We start from the raw sequence: 20,079 nt of genomic DNA, 5'->3' as shown, positions 1-20,079 counted from the left end.
CCAAACAGCCCAAGGGCAGTCTGTCAGGGGGTGTGTTCTCATTCACAAACCGGAAATTTTGCGAGTGTAAATCTGAGGGCGGCAGCCTCATTCCTCTCATTGTAACAACATGACTGGTAGAGGGAGACCACGCAAGGCTAAGAGTCCTGACACTAAATGTGCCAAGAGCCCAACTAGAGCTGAGGAAACAAAACAAGGATCTCTGCCCAGATGTTCAGGAAGAGCCAAAGAAGAGAAGCAGAATGGCACTACGAAAGAACAGAAACCAAAGAAAAGGCAGCAGAAAAAGCCAAACCACAACGAGGAGAAGCCATCTGTGCAGAGCACCCAAAGCGAAAAGACCACTAAACATTTCACAGAAGAGATTGGCAAGCAGCAAAAGACATCTACAGTCAGCACAAAGGCCCCTGTCCAGGGCACAAAAGCCAAAAACTATGCTAGGAGGGCCAAATCACCAGAACAATTCACAGAGGAGACAATGAAGGTACAGCCAGTTTTGCCAAAGTGCACCACAGTGGATCCTGTAAAGACCACAAAAGCAAAAACATGTGGTAAGAAGGCGAAATCAACAGAACAATTTACAGATAAAATGCAGCCAGAGATACCTAAGGCCTCTGTACAGGTCACAAAAGCGAAAACTTGTGCTGGCAGAACCAAATCACCAGAAAATTTAACAGAGGAGACAACAAAGAAGCGGCAAAAGTCATTTAAGAGCACCAGAGAGGTTTGTGAACCACAAGACAAGTGTAAAGACAAAGCTGGAGTGGACTCAATCCTCTACACAACTCTGGATACATTGAAGATTAAGAAGGACGAAAGATCAGATGCATCAAAAGTCATTAATAACATTGTAAGAAATATAATGGAGCATTTGAAAAAGAACTCTCTATCCTTTAAAGAGGTACAAGAACCACTACGTACTGGAAGTTACTATGAAAATCTAAAGGTGAGTCACTTCAGTCAGAGTTCCCTCAAACAAACGCTAGATCCCATTACGCTTAATGCAGAAAGTGTGAGTATGAGTGTCAATTGTAGTTTTATGACTTGTGGTGTATTACACTGATGTTTTTGTGTGTACAGATTTCTAATCCTGATGAATTTGATGTCATGCTGCCAATACCTGTTGACCGAGTGGACATTGAACCATTTGGAAATGACGGAGCCTTTTACAGCGTGGCATTAAAACGCGGCAAGAGTCCGCTGACCAAATTTCAGCAAGAGACCGGTATTTTATCTGCCAGTGAAATGCTCAAAGAGTTCAGGGAAGAAGTAACGAAATGTGTCAAGACATTTAAAGGCAAGTACTGAAATTAGTGCTTTTTAATTGTTGGGAAATTAGTTGGTCAAATGCAGTTTGGGAACCAGTCAGTGTGGCTAGCAGAGTAAAAATACCCTGTGATCAAACAAGCAGCAGCAACACCTTCCAGTGTTTTTGTGAATTATGGAGATGCATGATATGTTTGGCGCCATCTGAACACTATTTTCAGCATATGATCAACAAAGGATCTTATTTAATCAAACATTAATCTTACTGCTCTGTGCATTAGCACTTGAGTTTATCAAAATTTGACATTACTGAAGTTTGCATGACAGCTACAATCACCATAGATATCATGCTGTGTTTCGCCTTGACTTTTGTCTTGGATGAGAATATGTGTCAAAGAAAGAAATCTTTTAAAATGTCTGACATGTCTGGTGACACTGCATATAGAGTAGGCTCTATAATAACAAATAGATATAGAATTTAAGTGTTTGTTCAATGTTTATTCTTTCAGAATGGGAGATGACAAGAAAGAAAAAAGGCTGCCCTGCAGTGACCCTGACCACAGAAGTTAATTCAGTTACCATCTCACTGGATGTTGTTCTCTGTCTAGTGGTTAAATCAAGCTGGCCAGCTTTCACGAAGGATGGCTTTAAAATAGAGGGCTGGCTGGGAACTAAAATGAGGCAGCAATACAAGTACCAACCATATTACCTTGTCCCAAAATATGAGGGCAGGGGTACTGCGGAAAGTGATGGGGTCCTTGCTAAAGGTAAATGTAACTTCTCTCAGTCAGTAAACTGAAATTAGATTGTGATTAATAGAAATGACCCACTGGCTCTTTACATATATACTAGGTCTAAATAATTTCTCAGTGTAGTATGGTTTATATTAACACTGACATATAATCAGAGAATACTGAATTCTGAGAGGCTATAGCAGCTGGCTTGGGCATTAACATACCAACACACTATGTAAGCAATCAGAGATCTCACAAGTTGCATCAGTTGCCCAATACTGCATCTTGAACTGATCATTTTGACAGCTACTAGATTTGTTTATGACAAGCTCATACCTAGAGAAATAAGAGTACAACAGTTTTTAACAGGAGAGATCTGGCATATACACGTTTACTATACTTGCCATTTTACATGCTTTTCCATCTTCATGTTATTTTTTCAAAATCTTTCATTAATGAAGACTAGAAGAATGAGAAGCTTGAGTATTTTGTCTTCTATAACACACAGATGTTTGGCGGGTTTCATTCTCTCACGTTGAGAAGGCCATACTGAAGAATCATGGATCGGAGAAGACATGCTGTGAAGAAGCCGGAGTTCGCTGCTGCAGGTCAGATTTTATTTTTTGAATGAAAAATGAGGCAGTGAGTACTCTGACATAATTATTCCTGAGGTGAAAGTACAACACTACAGATTTTAATTTATCCAATTCCTCTCATTTCCAACACATAGAAAATAGAAACAAACTTAGACCAAAATATTATGTATATTGTAAATTATGATTATCCTCAAGGTAAGATCATTCATCAATCAAATCCTCCAAAGCTGTTCCTTTGTCTTTGCATGCAGGAAGGACTGTTTGAAGCTCCTAAAGCACCTCCTCGGTCTGCTGAAGGAAAGAGGCTCATTTGACAAGTTCTGCTCCTACCACGCCAAGACCACACTCTTGCATGCCTGCTGCTCTAGAACTAGAGACACTGATTGGCAGGCCTCAAGTCTGAGTCACTGCTTTCAGATGCTCCTTAAAGATTTTGAAGACCACCTGGACAAAGGTGTACTCTACAACTTCTTCATCCCAACACAGAACCTGCTCTCTGGTCTCAACCAGGAAAAATGCAGAAGTCTGGCTAAATGTATCAAGGATCAACGGAACAATGGCTTTCCTATTTTCAAGTGAAAACCTCACAACAAATATAGAGTCACTGGCTTGTAACTGTTCAAGGTCAACCCAATAGTCTCTGAAGCATCCTGCATGTGGAAATTTGGCTATTAAACTCAGGGTCATCTTTCAAGTAGGAAAGCATTATTAAAGTGCCTTTAATGTCATAATGTAATGTTTTTACCAAGTTTATTTCCCTGTAAGCCTTTTCTTAATTGATGTCTTGTCATTGCTCATACTGTTGTCTTATATTTATTGTTTATTAAATAGTTTATACCTCCTCTCAGGATGATTTTACAAAGTCAAAGAAATTAAAAGATTGAACCTACCAAACTGTGCCAATTTATACTACTACTCTGTTATATTTACGACATTTTTAATAGCATTGCAGGATTCATTTTAAAAATAATTTGAATTTATTGACTGACTTTATTTACTTACATGTTTGCCTATGATTTTGCATCTCATACTTAATTTGTCTCCTGCTTTCACATTTACAATTTCCATTTTGTGCTCCCTTAAACTTAATAGCGTCTCCCTTTAGCTTACAGATGTGGAAGCAATGTGCTGCCTAAAAATTAAATCCATACAAGCAGCAGCAAGAGCTTTGATTGGCCAGCATTTGAGCTCTAACCCTACACAGGCTAAAGTCAAATGTACAGAACAGAACTTGACAAAGCATTTATTTCTAAAGGCATATGAAGTATTTGGTAATGAGAGCTTGTACTAGAGGGAGTGCATCATTTTAATCACCAAGTTAATAATTTCCTAAACAGTTTTATTCTCTATAATGGTGGTTTATTGTAAACACTGAGCAATAAAATTCAGATAAACATCCAGGTAGATAAGTTTCATTCTACATAAGTTTCATTACTAACATCACAGGTAATCAACTGTCATGTATAACAGATGAGGGCAAAGTACAGAAAAAAAAAGAACAAAGACTTACAGACGATGAAACCTTTGACTTGGTAAACAGGTTCTTTCCTTGGAGGCATTATGTCAAATGAAAGCTGCTTTACAAACACCTGACTACTACCACAGGCAAACATTTCTATTGTTTATTACAAAGTATGGCATTCACACTTCATGGAAGCTTTTTAAGCCGCGTTATTAAACTTGACTTAATCAAGCAGGAAGTGTATCAATAGTTCTGCCCTTCACTTCATCAAACCCAAATTACAACTCATCTTGATAGGAAATGTACCTTGAAATGTCACCTTACCTGAGCGAGTTGCCACACCTTCTTAAACATCAAATTCAAGGACTTTTCAACGACTTTCCAGGACCAAATTCCCTCAAATTGAAAGACCTAACACAGCATAGTTTGAGACACAAATTAATTACTTTTACAACACAGAATTTTTATAATGAGAACTAGCAGGATTTACAGAAGCACACAGACTATGTGGTCTCATATATAAATTCAAGCACTTTCAATGACATAAGTCTTTTTATGTATACTTTCAAAAACTTTCAAGACCTTGATTTTTTCCCCCCTCAAATTTACAAACTTTCAAGGATTTCAAGGACCTGTGGGAACCCTACCTGAGGCTGAGATGACGGGTATCCATACGCATCACAGAAGCTGATGAAGCAGCCAACCAGCCCAAACTGTAATGCAAAACATGAAAGGCAACATTTCAGTGGGGAATGAAAAACAACTCGCAACAAATTCACACTTCGGTCATATATTCATATTGTTATGACTAATAGACACCAATGGTTCCCTGGAAGGTAGACAGTGCACATTCAAAAATCTAAAGCAGTGTAATGCACTGGAGAATGATGAGCAGCATTAAGAAAATGTTATGTTGAGCTCAGCCTAATAAGCGTGTGAAATATACCATTTTATGGGAACTTACAACCAAGTTTCTTGTTTTGACTTCCTGCTTGGATTTTTTCCCTCTCACATCTCTTCTGGTAAATTTTACATGGTCAGCAGTGCAAAGTAACTTCTTGTCCATGTACTGTAGGCTATTGAACCTGATGCATCACTTCCTGTGGAAAAATACATTTTGTCATTAAAGAACAATGTTTTTCTCTTCTACATTTTTTTAGGACAGTAAAAACTCAAATAGTTCTAATGTTTACCTTTGGCATCTCTTGGGCCACATTTTCCCATGATTGTGGAGGTATGAATATTGTACAAAGCAGATTTAAACATTATGGTATCATGCAGTACCAAGCCAATAAAACATATACTAGGTGCCATGTCTCTTTAAAAGTAAAGTTTATTATACAGTTTCTTCCTGCCCAAAATCAAAAGATTACATAACTGTCATAAATTGTACATTTTAAACATCTTTATAACAGGACAACATAATGAGGTGTAACAGCCTCTAAATTATAATGGATGGCATTACAAAACAAACCAACCAGCAAATTACATTGTTAATCAAAAATATAAATACAAAAAGAAATGATGACAGAGGGTTTCAGCTCCTGCTCCATCCTGTTGACAAAAACAAATCAGAAAATAATCAATGTTAGTCCTTAATTATTAAATACGAATATCAAACAAACACCTTAATTCTATTACTGTCTATTTAACAGATTGTCTTAAAGATTCTTGTGTCAAAATATTTGATATGATGCAATTTTAAGTTGCAAACCAAATTGGCAATTTGTGAACATAAAAGTTTGTACCTGGTCACCCATACATCCATCTAAGATGGATGCAGAGGTCTTATGTAGACCTGTGAGGGAAACTTTGTGGTTAGGTGGACTTACATGGAAAATTAGGGATTAGAATCCCCAATTCTGGCTTCGATCCCTGCCTCCTCTCCCTCCACCATCTCTTCTCCCCCATCCACCTCCACCTCCACCTCCACCTCCACCCCTCCCCTGTCCTCCCCTTGGATTGCACATCTCCTTCTCCCTCTTGTGCTTCTCATATCTTTCTGCCATAAGCACCAGCTCTTCAGGGACCTCCTGCAACAGTGTTCACGAAGGTTACTATGCTTTGTATTACATTATTTTAAAGATCAATTTAAAAAAATCAATAAATTCAAACAACATAAGGCAGATACATAATTTGATTATTTTCACTACCAATTAATCTGATAATTATTTTCTTAATTAAGCGATTAACCATTTTGTCAGTGCCAGAAAATGGTGAAAAATGTTCCTCGTAATTTCAGTTGTTGTGAATGCGTGAAGTTGATATTCAAATTGTTAGTTTTGTGCGATCAACAGTCCAAAAGCCAAAAACATTCACCACACTTTCAACAACCAGTGAATTTTTTGCTTTTTTTTGCATAAAAAACTTAAAACAATTAATTAATTATCAAAATAGTTGCAGATTTATGTTTTGTCTATCAATTAAAAAGTTAATTGACTAATCATTACATCTCTTTATGTGAATACCTGATATTTCAATTTATCTTTTGAATGAACTCTGATAGAATTAAAAATCTGGTAGAAAAACAATATCATCATAAAATGTGGGTGTGCTAACTTGTCCTGCTCGCTCCAGGATGGGAATCAGCTCAGGGGCCATCCTCCAGTTTTCTCTCGTAACCAGGGTAACAGCAGCACCTGAACGTCTGGATCATAGATGCATCGACATAAAAAATGTTTTAAAAACCCAAGAGAATGCAGAATACTGTCCTTTTACTGACAAATAGATTTATTTACACACACACACACACACACCCTTACCCTGCTCTGCCAGTGCGGCCCACACGATGGACATACTCCTCTATGTTTCGTGGGAAGTCAAAGTTGAAGACGTGTGTAATGTCATGGACATCCAACCCTCGAGATGCCAAGTCTGTAGCGACCAGGATACGAACTCGACCTGAAAAAAAAAAAAAAAATACAGTTATTCTCAATCTGATCCTTCCCCCTTTGTGGTAGCTCCTAGGATTGAAGGTAAGAGCATCAGTTCAAAACCAAAATTTCATCCTCTGATAGGCGCAGAGAAAGAATATTTATCTTTTAAACCACATTTCCTTTCCTGCTACTTACTGTCTTTAAAATCCTTGAGAGCTTCTTCACGGTCACACTGCTCACGGTCTCCATGGAGACTCTGTACAGCCAGACCCTGCAGACACATGTCACTGGACAGGTCATCAGCCCTGAGATTGCATGCAAATCCAGACACAAACATACACAAAGGGAATTAGTAGAGGTGGTTGGCACTGCGAAAGTCAAAATAACTTGGTATTTACCAGCAACTGTGGGTTGTAGATAAAACAATTTTTTTTTAAAACCCCCACAATTTTCTCCCCTGCCTACAAGCAATATTTTAGTGACTGACTCCACGCTCACATGAGCTTCTTGCCAACAAAGATGAGGACTTTATCCTGGGGGTGCATGTTTCTGATGAAGTCAAACACGTAGGACTTTTTTTCCTCTTCATGTACGATCAACACTGTCTGCTGCACCGTGTTAACTGCCTGAGACCCAGAGAAACACAGAAAGTGTTATAAGTATTCAAGAGTACACAGCATCTGAAATTCACCTTTTAGGAAACATTAAAACTAAAAAAAGACTCTCTGAATGTTACCAACCAGTGTATTAAATGTTCATTTATTCAAAGACAGAATCCAAAACATTTACTGTGTTTGAAAACGATGCCTCAGACTTTGCATTTCCAGTCACCAAACCAAGTAAGAGATTAACACTGTTCAGTTCCACTTACTGCCAAGTCCAGGGTGCCCACGTAAACCATCATGGGATTCTTTAGGTAAGATTTAGCCAATCGTCTCACACCAGTGGGCCAGGTGGCACTGAAACAGCCAACAGGTAGGCAGGAGAGAGTTTAGAAAGGAAATTAGTTCTATACTGTACATTCAACATCTCAAAGACTATCTCCATAGCATTTCTGTGAGAACAGTGTAACAAAGTCAATGAACGCAGGATTTCATTTGCTTTAAATGTTTAATGATTTCTTCTGAGTTTCATTTCCTTCACTACTTTTCTTTGTGAAGTGTGCATCAATTATACGCAGCTGTGGTACAGAATATATGACTTTTCTATTTAGACAGTTACATTTTGTGAAACACAGCGTGTATGATGTATCCATTTCATGAGAAAATTAACATCCTGTCCAAGCATGCGATGACAAACCTGGTCATGACAGTCTGTCGGTCTGGGCGGATGTCCAGGAGAATCTTCATTATCTGGGGTTCAAAGCCCATGTCTAGCATTCGGTCTGCCTCATCCAACACCTTTTCCCAATGATCACAGCACATATTAAAGTCTAGACATTCACTCATAACATTTATGGAGAAAACAGACAAACACAAACTTTTGGTCAGTTGGTTCTCACCAACATCAGCAGAATTGAGCAAACAGAATGAGCCACTGAGAGTGCTTTTGCTAGAGGTGTCATTTACTGGCATAAACAGTGCCATAAATGTATGTGCCAATAGTGTAGGGCAAAAAGAGCAGAAGAATTATGACCAAAAAAAAAATGGCATAAAAAATCCAGGTCCAGGCACTCAAGGTAGATTTGAAAAATAAAAAGGCCTTTATTTCAGTGGGCTGAGTCACTAAAAAACACACCAACGCGTGTTGGCTTGCACCTTCTTCAGGGTGTGGGTTCCTGGGGTTTCAACACCAAAAGCACACTAATACATGTCGGAAACCCACACCCTAAAGAAGGCGCAAGCCGACACGCGTTGGTGTGTATTTTAATGACTCTAGCCCACTGACAGAAAAGGCCTTTAAGGCACACTGATGCAATTAATTGATGCACACTTTACAAAGAAAAGTAGTGAGGAAAATGAAACTCTGAAGAAATCATTACCTTTAAGGTAGGCCTTCAAACCTACCTTGAGTGCCTGGGCCTGGATTTTTTATGCCTTTTTTTTTTGGTCATAATTCTTCCGCTCTTTTTGAATATTATTCCCTTCCATGAGCACCAGTGGTTTGAGGGACACCAGCAGCGCTCCTGTTACTTCTCTCTTTTACATAATAGTGTAAGGCACTTTGAATAGGTTAGTCTATAAAATTAAAAAGGTTATATTATGGACAGTGAGCCTAACTCAGCCTTCCAAAAAAAAAAATCACATGCTTTTACCACTAAAAATCAACATGCATAGACATGGACACACACAGCTGACCAAGTAAGTGATGGAGTGAAGATTGATTAGCTCATTCATCTGTAGATCATTTAGTCGGCCTGGCGTGGCGATCACTATGTCCACCCCGCCCTTCACCAGATTGATCTGGCTTCTTCTATCCCCTCCACCATAGATACAGATACTGAGAGAAGGGACAGAGGGAACAGTCATGCTCATGTTGCCTCTACATCACAGTTAATTATTGATTTTAAGCTCATACTTAATGACTTATCATATTATCAGACTACTGAACCTTTTGTATCCCTTATAGCGGTACTTGTTGCACTCAGTTTCAATTTGCAGGGCCAGCTCTCTGGTGGGAGTCAGCACCAACATGCCTGGGCCACCCCGCTCAGCTCTAGGTCTATGAAAGAAGGGAGGACAAAAAGAGAGTTTGACAGAAAAACACGCTCATTTATCAAAGTTGCAAACTGTTTAGAGAAATTAAAGAGTACTTAGGACTATTCCAGAAAAAGACATTAAGGCACACTATGCATCACAATGAGAAGTAGTAAAAAGTAATTCTGGGTAAGAGCACTGGCGAAATGCCAAAATAGCAAAATAAAAATATAAGAAACAGGTCTTGTACTCACACAGGCTGTCCATCCATGTGGATGAACCCAGGCAGGAGGTAGGCCAGAGTTTTTCCTGTTCCTGTTTGAGCGATGGCTATCAGGTCCTCCCCACTCAGCAGCACAGGCCATGCCTGAGACTGGTGAAGAAGCAAACAAAACCATCATACTTTATACAAACAAAAAAACAATTAAAAACAACATACATACACAAAACCGCAACAGGTATGAGACAGACTAACCAAGTAACAACTCAGCAAATACACTGTATGAAAGTTATTACTTGATACAAAATTAAATGAAAGAACAAATATGAAATTATCAACAAAATACACAGCTAGTATCAAAAAAATGGCAACACCAATTTCTGTAGGTAACAAGACAGCCCCAAATATGAGTTTTGGAGACCACGTGTGAGAACATACAAATTTTTTTTTAAAACCACCAGATGTTTAAACTTAGAATCCAAAATATAAGTTTAAGTCTAGCGAGTAGGGGCAGTCAATTCATAAATCAATTTACAACAACAACAACAACATTACTCAGTAGTTTTACTGAAAAAGGCAGAACTCAACTGCAAGGGCAGTGCTGCACTCAAGACGCTAGTAATCGTGTAGTTCATGTTGCTTTTTAAGACATTTAATACAAAATGTCTAAAAACATGTTTTCACTTTGTCATTATGGGTTATTGAATGTAGATTGATAGACAAAAATGGCAATTATATCCATTTAAAATTAAATCTACAACACAAGTGTGCAAAAAGCAAAGGGTTCTCAATACATTCTGTATCCATTGTACATATTTTTAAGAAATTGTCTAACTTTCAAGCCCACATACTTTAAAAAAATTGTTAAGGAATATCTCAACATTTTTGGAAGTATACTTTCAATCTTTTTTTGGGACTGATATGAGGAGATCAATCTCATGTCTGTGCATTAAGCACAGAGCTATAGTCAATACATATTTAGGCTAGGGCCATATCCAGACCAAATCAGGCGGTGCGGCGAAAACGCCAGTTCTCCCATTCATTTGAATGGGGGTAGTGCGTTTCAGCTGTGGGCCTTCTGGCCACTGCGTCGCCGCACCGGACTGCAGTGCAGTCAGCTTTTGGAGAAACGCAACCTGACATCACTGCAGCTGAAGGCTGCGGTGGCCAATAACAGCCGGAGATCAGACTGATCAGAGCTGTAAACTCTGCCATGAGGGAGTAAAAAGATGTTACTAGGAGGAGGGGAGGACAGTTCACTTCGTTTGGTGACATTTAAAGTGAAGTTAGACTTTGCCGTCAGCTTCCGGACTCATTTTAAAAAAGATGAGAGCACGAGAGAGAGAGAACAGCTGTGGTCGAGCGAGCTGGAGAGTGAATGAAGAGAGGGAGCGCTGGTAGCGAGCAAGCCGGTTAATCAGATCACATCAGATCATCATTTAAAACGTTATTTCCTGATTGTTTCACAGCTGTTACATTCTAGAGCACAAATTAACACGCCCACACCTCCGCTCAACCCTGCGGCAGTGGGCCACATCACCTGATTTGGTCTGAATACGGCCTAGCTCAGAACAAAAAAAGTTTCCTGTAAGAATAAGACATGAATACCTTTAACCGCAGCTTTGTAATAGTAGAGTTCTAAGTAATATATATGTAAGGTAGCTATGTCTTACAATGACAGCACTGGTTAGCACAGATACCAGTCTATTACTGCGAGCAGTTATTACTAGACATGCCGGTTATGGTGCAACAAAATAGAGGGTGGGGCAGTACACAAACTTCACTTAATATCTACCACATGATTACAGCTAAAACAAAATATACTGATCGTCAGTTATTCGCAAAAAGATTAAAGATCTACTGAATAAATCTAACAACATCCACATATTTCCAGTTAATACTGATGATTGTTTCAAACTACAGCACGTTAAATTTAAATGATTTTGATTTCTGCATCTTCCCTCAATTGTAGTTAGAGATGGCACACATAAAACATTTTTTTGAAGTCCAGGAAGATGTTCTTTGTCTTTTTTTTCTGTCCAAGTTTGTGAAACTGACATTACATAATACAGGACTGGTTGTGCAACTATTTGAGGGCACAGACCAGTGATATTAGATTTCATCTGACAAAGCCTCTTACTGTGAAATGAAAATGAAAGCAGAGAGAGAGGACTGCAGTTTCATTTCCCCATACTCGCACCACACTCCTTGTATGAGTTATGCACTGACTCACGCCCCCGGAAAACTAAAGCAACAGGCCTGAAAACTGGCTCGGTCACTGTCACTCACTGGAATTACACGTGATTGGTTCTCATGGATGTAGATTGAGTAATTGAGTAATTAAACTGTGTAATTAAAATGGATAAAATGTAACTGAAAAATATGACTTTTTCTGCTTCAAGTTTAAAGAGAAAAAGACATTCTGTATCACACTTGTTGAAAAAAAATCTGTGTGTAGCTGATACATCTGTGTGCCCAAACAGCAATTTTCAACTTCAGCAAGTTAATAATCATTTTTATTGTGCAACACACTAATGGAAAAAAATAAATTACACATTCTATTAAACTACTTTGGCAGTAGTGATTCTCTGGGGACTTTCCATCACTCTGTGAATGCAGCAGGAACATTAAACAATTATTCTAAGTAAAGGTTAGGTTCAAGTACAAAAAATATGAATGAAATTAGCTTTTCACTCAGTTTTTAGCATGTTGTGTCATCTAACATGGGGTTTCATAGGATTACCTGCAAATAGAACAAATCTTTTCATTTCTGCTTTTTGGGGAGATTACAACCATAGATTAATAAAAAATAAAAAAGCTCAATATTTCCCGTAAGGTAGCCGTTAATGTGGGTATTTCCGAACATTGACCTTTGTAAACCCTGGGGATTACCCATGGCAACCGACAGAATGAACAGAATAGGTCAGTGCAGGTGCATTTGAATTTGCGCCATCTTATCAGACACAGTATACATACAGGGAGATTTCTGTTCTAACACAAAGTTCCCAGGTTTCAAAACAATAATTAAAACAACTCAATGAGCTTTATAGGACAGAACGCGATGTGATTCACTGGCTGACAAGTTCATACCTTACACAGTTATTGACCAATATATTACAGATAGTAATAGAGGTAGGATGAACTAATTTGTTTTTTCTCATGAGTTTTGGCACTCATTCTTAACTCTTAATCTTTGCACTATAATCTTACCATTTTCTTATGGCACAGCCTATTTACAAAGTGTATTGCACCTTTCATTAAGATGTTCTGACAGATCAGGTATAGTAATAATCTTATGCCTCAGGGTGAAAAAGTTACCTATTATGGCTTCAGAAAATAGTACACACACACCCCCATCAATTATTTGACAGCAGCTGCATTTGATTTGATCCAGATTAGTCACATGAAACTTGCTGTTTATGTGCCTTAGTACACTTCATTTGAGAACCAACCTTCGTAACTCAATGTCAAGCCATGATAAACATCAGCCACAGCTGAGCAAATTCTAGCACATCATTAGTCCATCGTTGGATAAAAAATGCATTCTTATTTTTCTGAGAGAATGTGGGTCCTTTTGTTTCTAATATATTTACCTGTCATACTTCAAAGTATGATTAGACAGATAAATGACGGGATAAAATCACCCAGGTGCCAGGCTAATACCTGGATGGGGGTTGGCTTGACAAAGCCAACCCGGTCAATATTCTCCATGATCTCTGGATAAAGCTCAAAGGCCTCCAAAAAGGTGCGGCAGGGATTGGGAATGGTCCGCTTCTCCCCTTCCTCCTTTAGGTCGTCCACAAAGATATTGTTATTCTCCTTTCTGCAGAAAAGTAAAACATAAACAAGCACATGGTGGAACTGGTTGAAGGGGGGGGTGGGTTTTCTGTCAAACCACACTGCTGTGCTAGACAAAGCCACAGGGCAATATTAAATTTTAGTGCATATTTCAGAGACCACATTTGGTCCAAACTATTCTGTATTCCAAACACCACATGAGAATCAACTGTAAAGTGTGGTGTTTGTTTTTACTGTTGACATGTCAAACAAAGAATATTTTTCCTCCAAAAAGTATTCAATCCAAACCATTTTAAATGCAAAAAACATTGTCCAAGGTGACATTGAGTCAAAGACAGACAGCCAACAGATTTTATTATTTGGGTCCTGAGAACAGTTGCTATCAAGCCTTGCTTGATAGCAACTGTCACCGTTTTGTTCAGCACAATCAGATAGATTTGGACCACTGTCAACCCTTTGTGGTGACTACTTATCCTGTATTACCTAACAACACCGACTCCCTCAACATTACGGTGAAGCTCTGAGAACTGACAACCACTGAGCCATTCCGAGAAAAGTGAGTTTGTGGGATAAACATTACAGCCCGACCAGCTCAGATGACACATGAAGAAGTGGATCAATGCTGCCACCTATTTGTGTGAGTGTGTAACAGAAATCAATGCCTACAACAAACTATTCAGGGAAAAGCTAAGAAAATCCCTCAGCAAAAATTAGAAGTTTGAAGTTTTACGAACCTGTCAATAAAACTCATACAGTCATAGTTTGACTTTGCCTACTCATTAAAATGTCAAAAGTATCTCTGAAATACTTTGGAATGCTGGTCTCTGGTATTGTATAATATCATGTGGACACTTATGGAACAAGATGATGTGACAGATTTACCTCCATTCACTGACTTCTTCTGCTGTGAGCTGGGATACGCTCTCTGCCTCAGTGTAGAATTTCTTCTTCATGGGTGGGAGGTCTGAAGGAGTATTACAGAAAATGCTGAAAGCCACAGATGAGTTTTGTTTTTGCAAATAAAACTGTGGGGTCTTGCCACAAGGATAAACTAATCAACATAAGCCTGTAACAAAAAAAAGAAAAGGGCAAACTCATTTCAGAATTTAAAGTACAGGTCAGTATAGGACAGTTGGCTTTGTACTCTGGCACACCAAATTTAAAATGAAACAATGATTGTAAAATATAAGCGCTGACTTTCTGCCTTACTTTGAAGGCATTTACAGTAGAATCCAATGAATTGTGTGAAATTGGCACCATTTATATACATACTCCTCAAGTGCAAAAGGGACTATGATTCCCATGCCGTTAAATCAATCTTGATGTGAACACCCACAAAACATCATTAAGAGTGAAGGTCAACGTTTCAACTAGTCAGTGTTTCATTTCAAATCCAATCTTCTACGGTTGGGCCAAATCAGTGAAAACCATATCACTGTCCAAATACTTGTGGACTGCCCTGTGTGTACGATAGTGACAATATGAGCCCTCACCCTTCCACTTGAGCTCTTCATACTTTTCCCTGTTCTCCCGGATGGTGTTCCAATCTATGGATACACGGGCCGGGGCAGCATCTGCAGCCTGTAATTCTGCAGCAGACCAGACAGAGCCACCCCTTACTCCTCCATCACCTCCCCCTCCATAGTCTCCTCCCCTACCAGGACCTGGGAAATGGATCAGTATGCGGCAGGAGATTCATTTTCATTTATAAACTGCAGCACAGTAGTGTAACCAAGTATAGGCGAATAATAGGTGTGAACATAAATAAGGCCACAGTCTAGATATTGTACGAATCATAATTTACTCCAGAGCTCCAACAATTAGTCGATTAATCCATCGACAGAAAATTAATCGCCAACAATTTTCTTGATCAATGAATGGTTTTGAGTCATTTTTCTTTAAAGAAAACTGTCCACATTTTCTGATCCCAGTTCCTCAAATGTGAATATTTTCTGGTTTCTTTAGTCTTCTATGATAGTGAACTGAATATCTTTGGGTTGTGGACTGTTGTTCGGGACAAAAGAAAATATTTGAGTACGTTACCTTGGGCACTGGAAACATTTTCACCATTTTCTGATGCGTTATAGACCAAACGACCAACCAATTAATCGAGAAAATAATTGACAGATTAATCAATAATGAAAATTGTAAGTTGCAGCTCTAATTTATTCACTACAGGCACCACCTCATTGGTGTGCAAATAGAGTACACAGTAAAGACACATTGACAATGTCAAGCAATTCTCATACTTTCTTGACACAAATTGAACTGAACTTGCACTCCTCTGCCCACAGAGTTGTAAGACACTGTAGAAAAAACACTAGAAAATAGTTTTCATTCTTAAATGAATGCCAAAAGCAACATAAAGTTCCAGTCTGTGTGGCACTGTTACTTATATTATTCACAAGGGCCCTTGCTAAAAACAAAAACGATCAAAAATTCTCTCTCACATACGGCATAATTCATTTACATTATTATTTATAACATTAACTGGGAAAGTTAGATTAAACACATCAATGCAGTGAAACTTGTATTAAATCTGACACATCCAATCACACAAGTGTGACCCTTACCTAAAGACCCCCAACTGCCAGGAACCCATTTGGATCAGCTTATCTTTTACAAAAATTACTTCATACCATTGCGGAATCGAGAGTTGCCATCTGCCACCAGGTCTTCAATCATCTCCTTGGCCTTCTGCTGGGCAACAGGGGACCCAAAGATGACCACCTCACCTTCATAGTCCCCCTTGTTTATCTTAAAAAAAAAAAAATTAAAAAATGGGGGGACTTATGTTTAATCTTGTCAGGATAGATTTCAGCTCTGACTTAGAGCTGCAACAATTAGTCAATTACTCGATTAGTCCATCAACAGAAAATGAATCACCAACTATTTTGATAATTGATTAGTTGTTTTGCTAACATATTATAATTTCAGCTTCTTATATGTCAATATTTTCTGGTTTCTTTAGTCCTCTATGACTGTATACTGAATATCTTTGGGTTGTGGACTGTTAGGTTGTTTAGGTTGCATTTTGGGCTTTGGGTAACAATGATCTGAAATTTTATGGACCAAACGAGGAATCCATTAAATGAAAAAATAGACACAGAGCACATGGAGAGAGTGGTCAGCAAAACAGAGCAAAAAAAAAAAGATTTTTGTCATGCCAAGTGAATTCATCATGTTACTAAAGTTATCAGTCTTGTATCTTAATTAAAAAAAAAAGTTTTGGACATTATTACATGTTAATTTAAGTCAGTGTAAGCTGCAAAACAAGGTCATAAACTTAGCATAACTGTGGATCTGAGCCACTGTGTGAAAGAGTTTTGTCAAAATGGAGATAGTGGGGTAAAACGTGCCAGTGACATTGGGGCAAGTTGAGTCAATGGCTCAATTTACCCCCAAATATTATTTTCTGATATTCTAGAGACTGGAGACCATGTTCATGTTAATATTTGATCACTGTTACAAATATTACAATGTTGATGAATAAATACCTAATTGTTGACTAAATTTAAGCCACACACAAACATGCTGTGCATACAGACGGGTGACAAATTAAAGGAAAAGCCAAGATAAAGTGTCTTACTAAGGTGTTGGGCCACCAGAGCAGCATCAATACACCTTGGCATTAATTCTACAAGTCTCTGAACTCTTCTAGAGAGATGAACACCATTCATCCAAAAGATATTCGCTCATTTGGTGTTTTGATGATGGTGGTGAAGAACGCTGTCTAACACATCGCTTCAAAATCTCCAATAGGTCTTCAAATAGGTTGAGATCTGGTGACTGTGAAGGCCATAGTATATGATTCACATCATTTTCATACTCATCAAACCATTCATTGATCCCTCGTGCCCTTTGAATGGCGGCATTGTCATTGAAATGGAAACATATACACTTATGTTATTGTCTTAAGATTATGTTACACTGCCTTATAGTCAAAAGCTCATTGTAAGACTTCATGATCTCTGCTTCCCGTGTGAAAATGTTCCTAACAGGTACTATCAAAGGTGAGGTGTGGGACTCAGTCACTGTAACTTTAGAGGGAATGTCCAGGGAGGAAAGGCAGATAAGGATTTGGCCTTCAACTCTTAATTCTCAGCAGAGACTGAAAGAAACTCCCTGGAGATACGGTGAATTAATTAAAAGTAACTGTTAGGGTGATGAATATGGGATGATTGTGATGCATGTGGCTGTATATGCAAGTACCAACACTGAACTTCATTCAATATCTCTTCAGCTTAGCAAACTGGGAGATCTGGACTTGCAAATATGTATTCTAGATATTGCCATAAAACTCTGAAAGACAACTTGCTCTCTGTGAATTCATCTTAAATTTCCACTACAGTCATCCTGGAAGAAACAACTCCCATCAAGGTAGAAATGTTTGATCACAGGATAAAGGTGATCACCCAGAACAACTTTGTATTGATTCACAGTGACCCTTCCCTCTAAGGGGACAAGTGAACCCAAACCATGCCAGCAAAATGCCCCCCAAAGCATAACAGAGCCACCAGATCCCCTCACTGTAGGGGTCAAGCATTCAGACCTGGACCAGTTTTTCCTTTAATTTGTCACCTGTCTGTATACACAAAAGCACATTTACACACATATTCTTCCTGTGGCTAACACACAGAGATCACAGTTTAATCTTTACTGAAAGTGTTTAAGTAGCCTAACATGTTGAACAACAGGACACAAACATATAATTTTATTGAAAAGTATGAGTTTTTGCCTTTTTTAAAATTGATGGCATTAATAAAGTTCAAAATTATATCAAATTTGTTTGATTTAGTGTAGTTTTTATATTAATATTTAATGGTAACACTATTTACCCATAGAGCGCTCAATTCACTCCATCCTCATGCTCATTTTACCCCTACCTTGGGGTACGTTGTGCCATAGGACTAACTAGTCGCAGTTTCCCTTTTTTTCATCTTCTTATTGATATTAAGTTTATCAAATCTATTGCCTGTTTTCTTTTATTTTTGTTTGTAAGCTTGCCTTGATATTTAGCCTATATCGGGCTCATCATTTATCTTAATTTTGTTATGTTAAACGTTTTGTCTACCTGTATATTTGTATAACTGTTCTGTTCCTCTGTTGCAATAAAATAAAAAATAAAAAAATAAATAAATAAAAAAAACATTGGTCAACTTGCCTTGATTCTTGCACCGGTGCTCTCTTCAAGTTCACGAATTTTGGCTCCACCTCGACCTTTAACAGGATTACTACATATTTAGAGTCGATTCTTTGACCAAAATCTTTCCTCACTTCTAGTTACACAGCGGGAACACATTCACTAGTCACATAAACCTCCTTCAATTTGTAAACTAAAGGTAGTCCCCACTGAAACCATCACACAGTTTTTACAAGATAAGCTAGCTAACGTCCTCCCATTTAACTTAGCCGTTAACTAACGTTAAGCTAGTTAGCTAACGCTAGCTCACGGCAAAGTCAAGTGATATTTAACCTAGCCTTGCTAACATAGCATTTGAAACTCAAAATTCTGCTTAAGAAACCAACCTATTATCCTCCCAACCGAGCCATTTTCCACGTTGATAGTCACAGGTGGTGAGGCTTCCGACTTTTCATTGCCAAAGGTCCATCTTCCCGCGCCTCCGTGATCTGTACTCCGGGAAAACGAGCGGCCTTCACCTCCACCTCTCGAATTCTTGTACTCGGATTCCCCGGTCCTGCGATCAGCTCTCCGCTCACTTGAGGCTCCAAACCTGGTTCCATTTCTTACACCGAAAAATACACTTTCCTGTCGACGGTCGTCACATGGTAATTTCCATTCAGTCGGTGCCGAGTTAGTAATAGGCTTCTTCTGGATAGCAACACCGCCCTCATTGTACTCATCTTCCCAGTCAGACATTTTAAACTTAGCTCCCAGTTACAACCTGCTAGCAAGCTACTTCAGTAACCGCAATTAACTGTCAAGCTGTCAATCAAGAACATGCTGCCTTCACTTCCTCTTTCGAAGCTCATACTTCCGAGTTTTTTAATTTTGGATTGATTTTGACAAGATTGTGATTGGTACTGTATTCATAAATATGGAATGTTATGAATCTGATAGCATAAAAATAGCATAAAATGTGGAGACAAGTGCCAAAACCCATCATTTATTAGATACATACCATATGTCCAAATAAGCCACCACCCTAAACATATAAAATCCTCACTCCAAAAAAGGCAACATGAACTTCATTTTTTTTTTACTTCTGATAGCTAAAAGAAAGACACACAATGAAACAAGTTAGTTAATTCGTACTTTATTAATGAATAATAAAATTATTTTTGCATTTCTCATCCAGAGAATATAATGTGCACTTTAATAAATTAATTTAAAAGAAATAATCATGTTAACATTATCAAGCTTTAAGGCCAGTTGTGTAATAAATTACTGTTCAAGCAGTAGAGAAATGGTATTATTAGCTATCAAAGCCATAAAAAAAAGTCTGTGGCTAAAGCTACGTGACTCGAGT

The 20,079-nt window shown here is 38.3% G+C and overlaps 3 protein-coding genes across 6 annotated transcripts in view; 1 reads left to right on the top strand and 2 right to left on the bottom strand.

Annotated features, from left to right (window-relative positions):
• arhgef33 (Rho guanine nucleotide exchange factor (GEF) 33) overlaps positions 1-5,343 on the bottom strand; it is a 46,170-nt gene extending 40,827 nt beyond the window's left edge. Inside the window, exons 1-4 of the mRNA XM_042433311.1 lie at positions 5,252-5,343; positions 5,023-5,158; positions 4,706-4,771; positions 4,383-4,469 (exon numbers count right to left, since the gene is read on the bottom strand). The gene's annotated coding sequence lies outside the window, so the exon portion shown is untranslated. The remainder of the gene's footprint in view (positions 1-4,382; positions 4,470-4,705; positions 4,772-5,022; positions 5,159-5,251) is intronic.
• Positions 2-4,465, top strand: cgasa (cyclic GMP-AMP synthase a). Its single transcript, XM_042433317.1, has 5 exons — positions 2-946; positions 1,081-1,297; positions 1,776-2,033; positions 2,509-2,608; positions 2,848-4,465. Exons 1-5 carry the CDS (start codon positions 110-112, stop codon positions 3,173-3,175), a joined length of 1,740 nt encoding a protein of 579 aa, XP_042289251.1. The 5' UTR covers positions 2-109; the 3' UTR covers positions 3,176-4,465.
• A 30-nt stretch (positions 5,344-5,373) lies between the features above and the next one.
• ddx43 (DEAD (Asp-Glu-Ala-Asp) box polypeptide 43) lies at positions 5,374-19,535 on the bottom strand. Of its 4 annotated transcripts, none has more exons than XM_042433314.1 (17): positions 19,118-19,535; positions 18,753-18,808; positions 16,228-16,285; positions 15,082-15,252; positions 14,471-14,552; positions 13,454-13,613; positions 9,825-9,943; positions 9,485-9,595; positions 9,232-9,373; positions 8,234-8,334; positions 7,806-7,893; positions 7,433-7,560; positions 7,130-7,239; positions 6,821-6,959; positions 6,618-6,705; positions 5,891-6,091; positions 5,374-5,612 (listed from the first exon to the last, which is right to left on the bottom strand). In XM_042433314.1, exons 1-16 carry the CDS (start codon positions 19,467-19,469, stop codon positions 5,906-5,908), a joined length of 2,091 nt encoding a protein of 696 aa, XP_042289248.1. In that variant the 5' UTR covers positions 19,470-19,535; the 3' UTR covers positions 5,374-5,612; positions 5,891-5,905. The 4 variants fall into 4 exon arrangements, with proteins under 4 accessions (XP_042289248.1, XP_042289250.1, XP_042289247.1 ...); XM_042433316.1 differs by having other exon boundaries at positions 15,082-15,177; XM_042433313.1 differs by having other exon boundaries at positions 16,228-16,345; positions 19,118-19,534.
• Between the last annotated feature and the right edge of the window lie 544 nt (positions 19,536-20,079).

Source organism: Thunnus maccoyii, chromosome 14, assembly GCF_910596095.1.
Source record: "Thunnus maccoyii chromosome 14, fThuMac1.1, whole genome shotgun sequence".
NCBI classification, from domain to species: Eukaryota; Metazoa; Chordata; class Actinopteri; order Scombriformes; family Scombridae; genus Thunnus; species Thunnus maccoyii.
This window is presented reverse-complemented; position numbering and strand designations above follow the sequence as displayed.

What these genes read in the sequence shown, in the direction of transcription:
- cgasa (XM_042433317.1), top strand. Translation starts at nt 110, where the DNA reads ATGACTGGTAGAGGGAGACCACGCAAGGCTAAGAGTCCTGACACTAAA. An exon ending in GTTACTATGAAAATCTAAAG is followed by an intron (nt 947 to 1,080) that starts GTGAGTCACTTC and finishes TTGTGTGTACAG; the next exon opens with ATTTCTAATCCTGATGAATT. An exon ending in ATGTGTCAAGACATTTAAAG is followed by an intron (nt 1,298 to 1,775) that starts GCAAGTACTGAA and finishes TTATTCTTTCAG; the next exon opens with AATGGGAGATGACAAGAAAG.
- ddx43 (XM_042433313.1), bottom strand. Translation starts at nt 19,469, where the DNA reads ATGTCTGACTGGGAAGATGAGTACAATGAGGGCGGTGTTGCTATCCAG. An exon ending in TTTGTTGGCAAGAAGCTCAT is followed by an intron (nt 7,240 to 7,432) that starts GTGAGCGTGGAG and finishes ATGCAATCTCAG; the next exon opens with GGCTGATGACCTGTCCAGTG. An exon ending in TCTCAAGGATTTTAAAGACA is followed by an intron (nt 6,960 to 7,129) that starts GTAAGTAGCAGG and finishes TTTTTTTTTCAG; the next exon opens with GTCGAGTTCGTATCCTGGTC.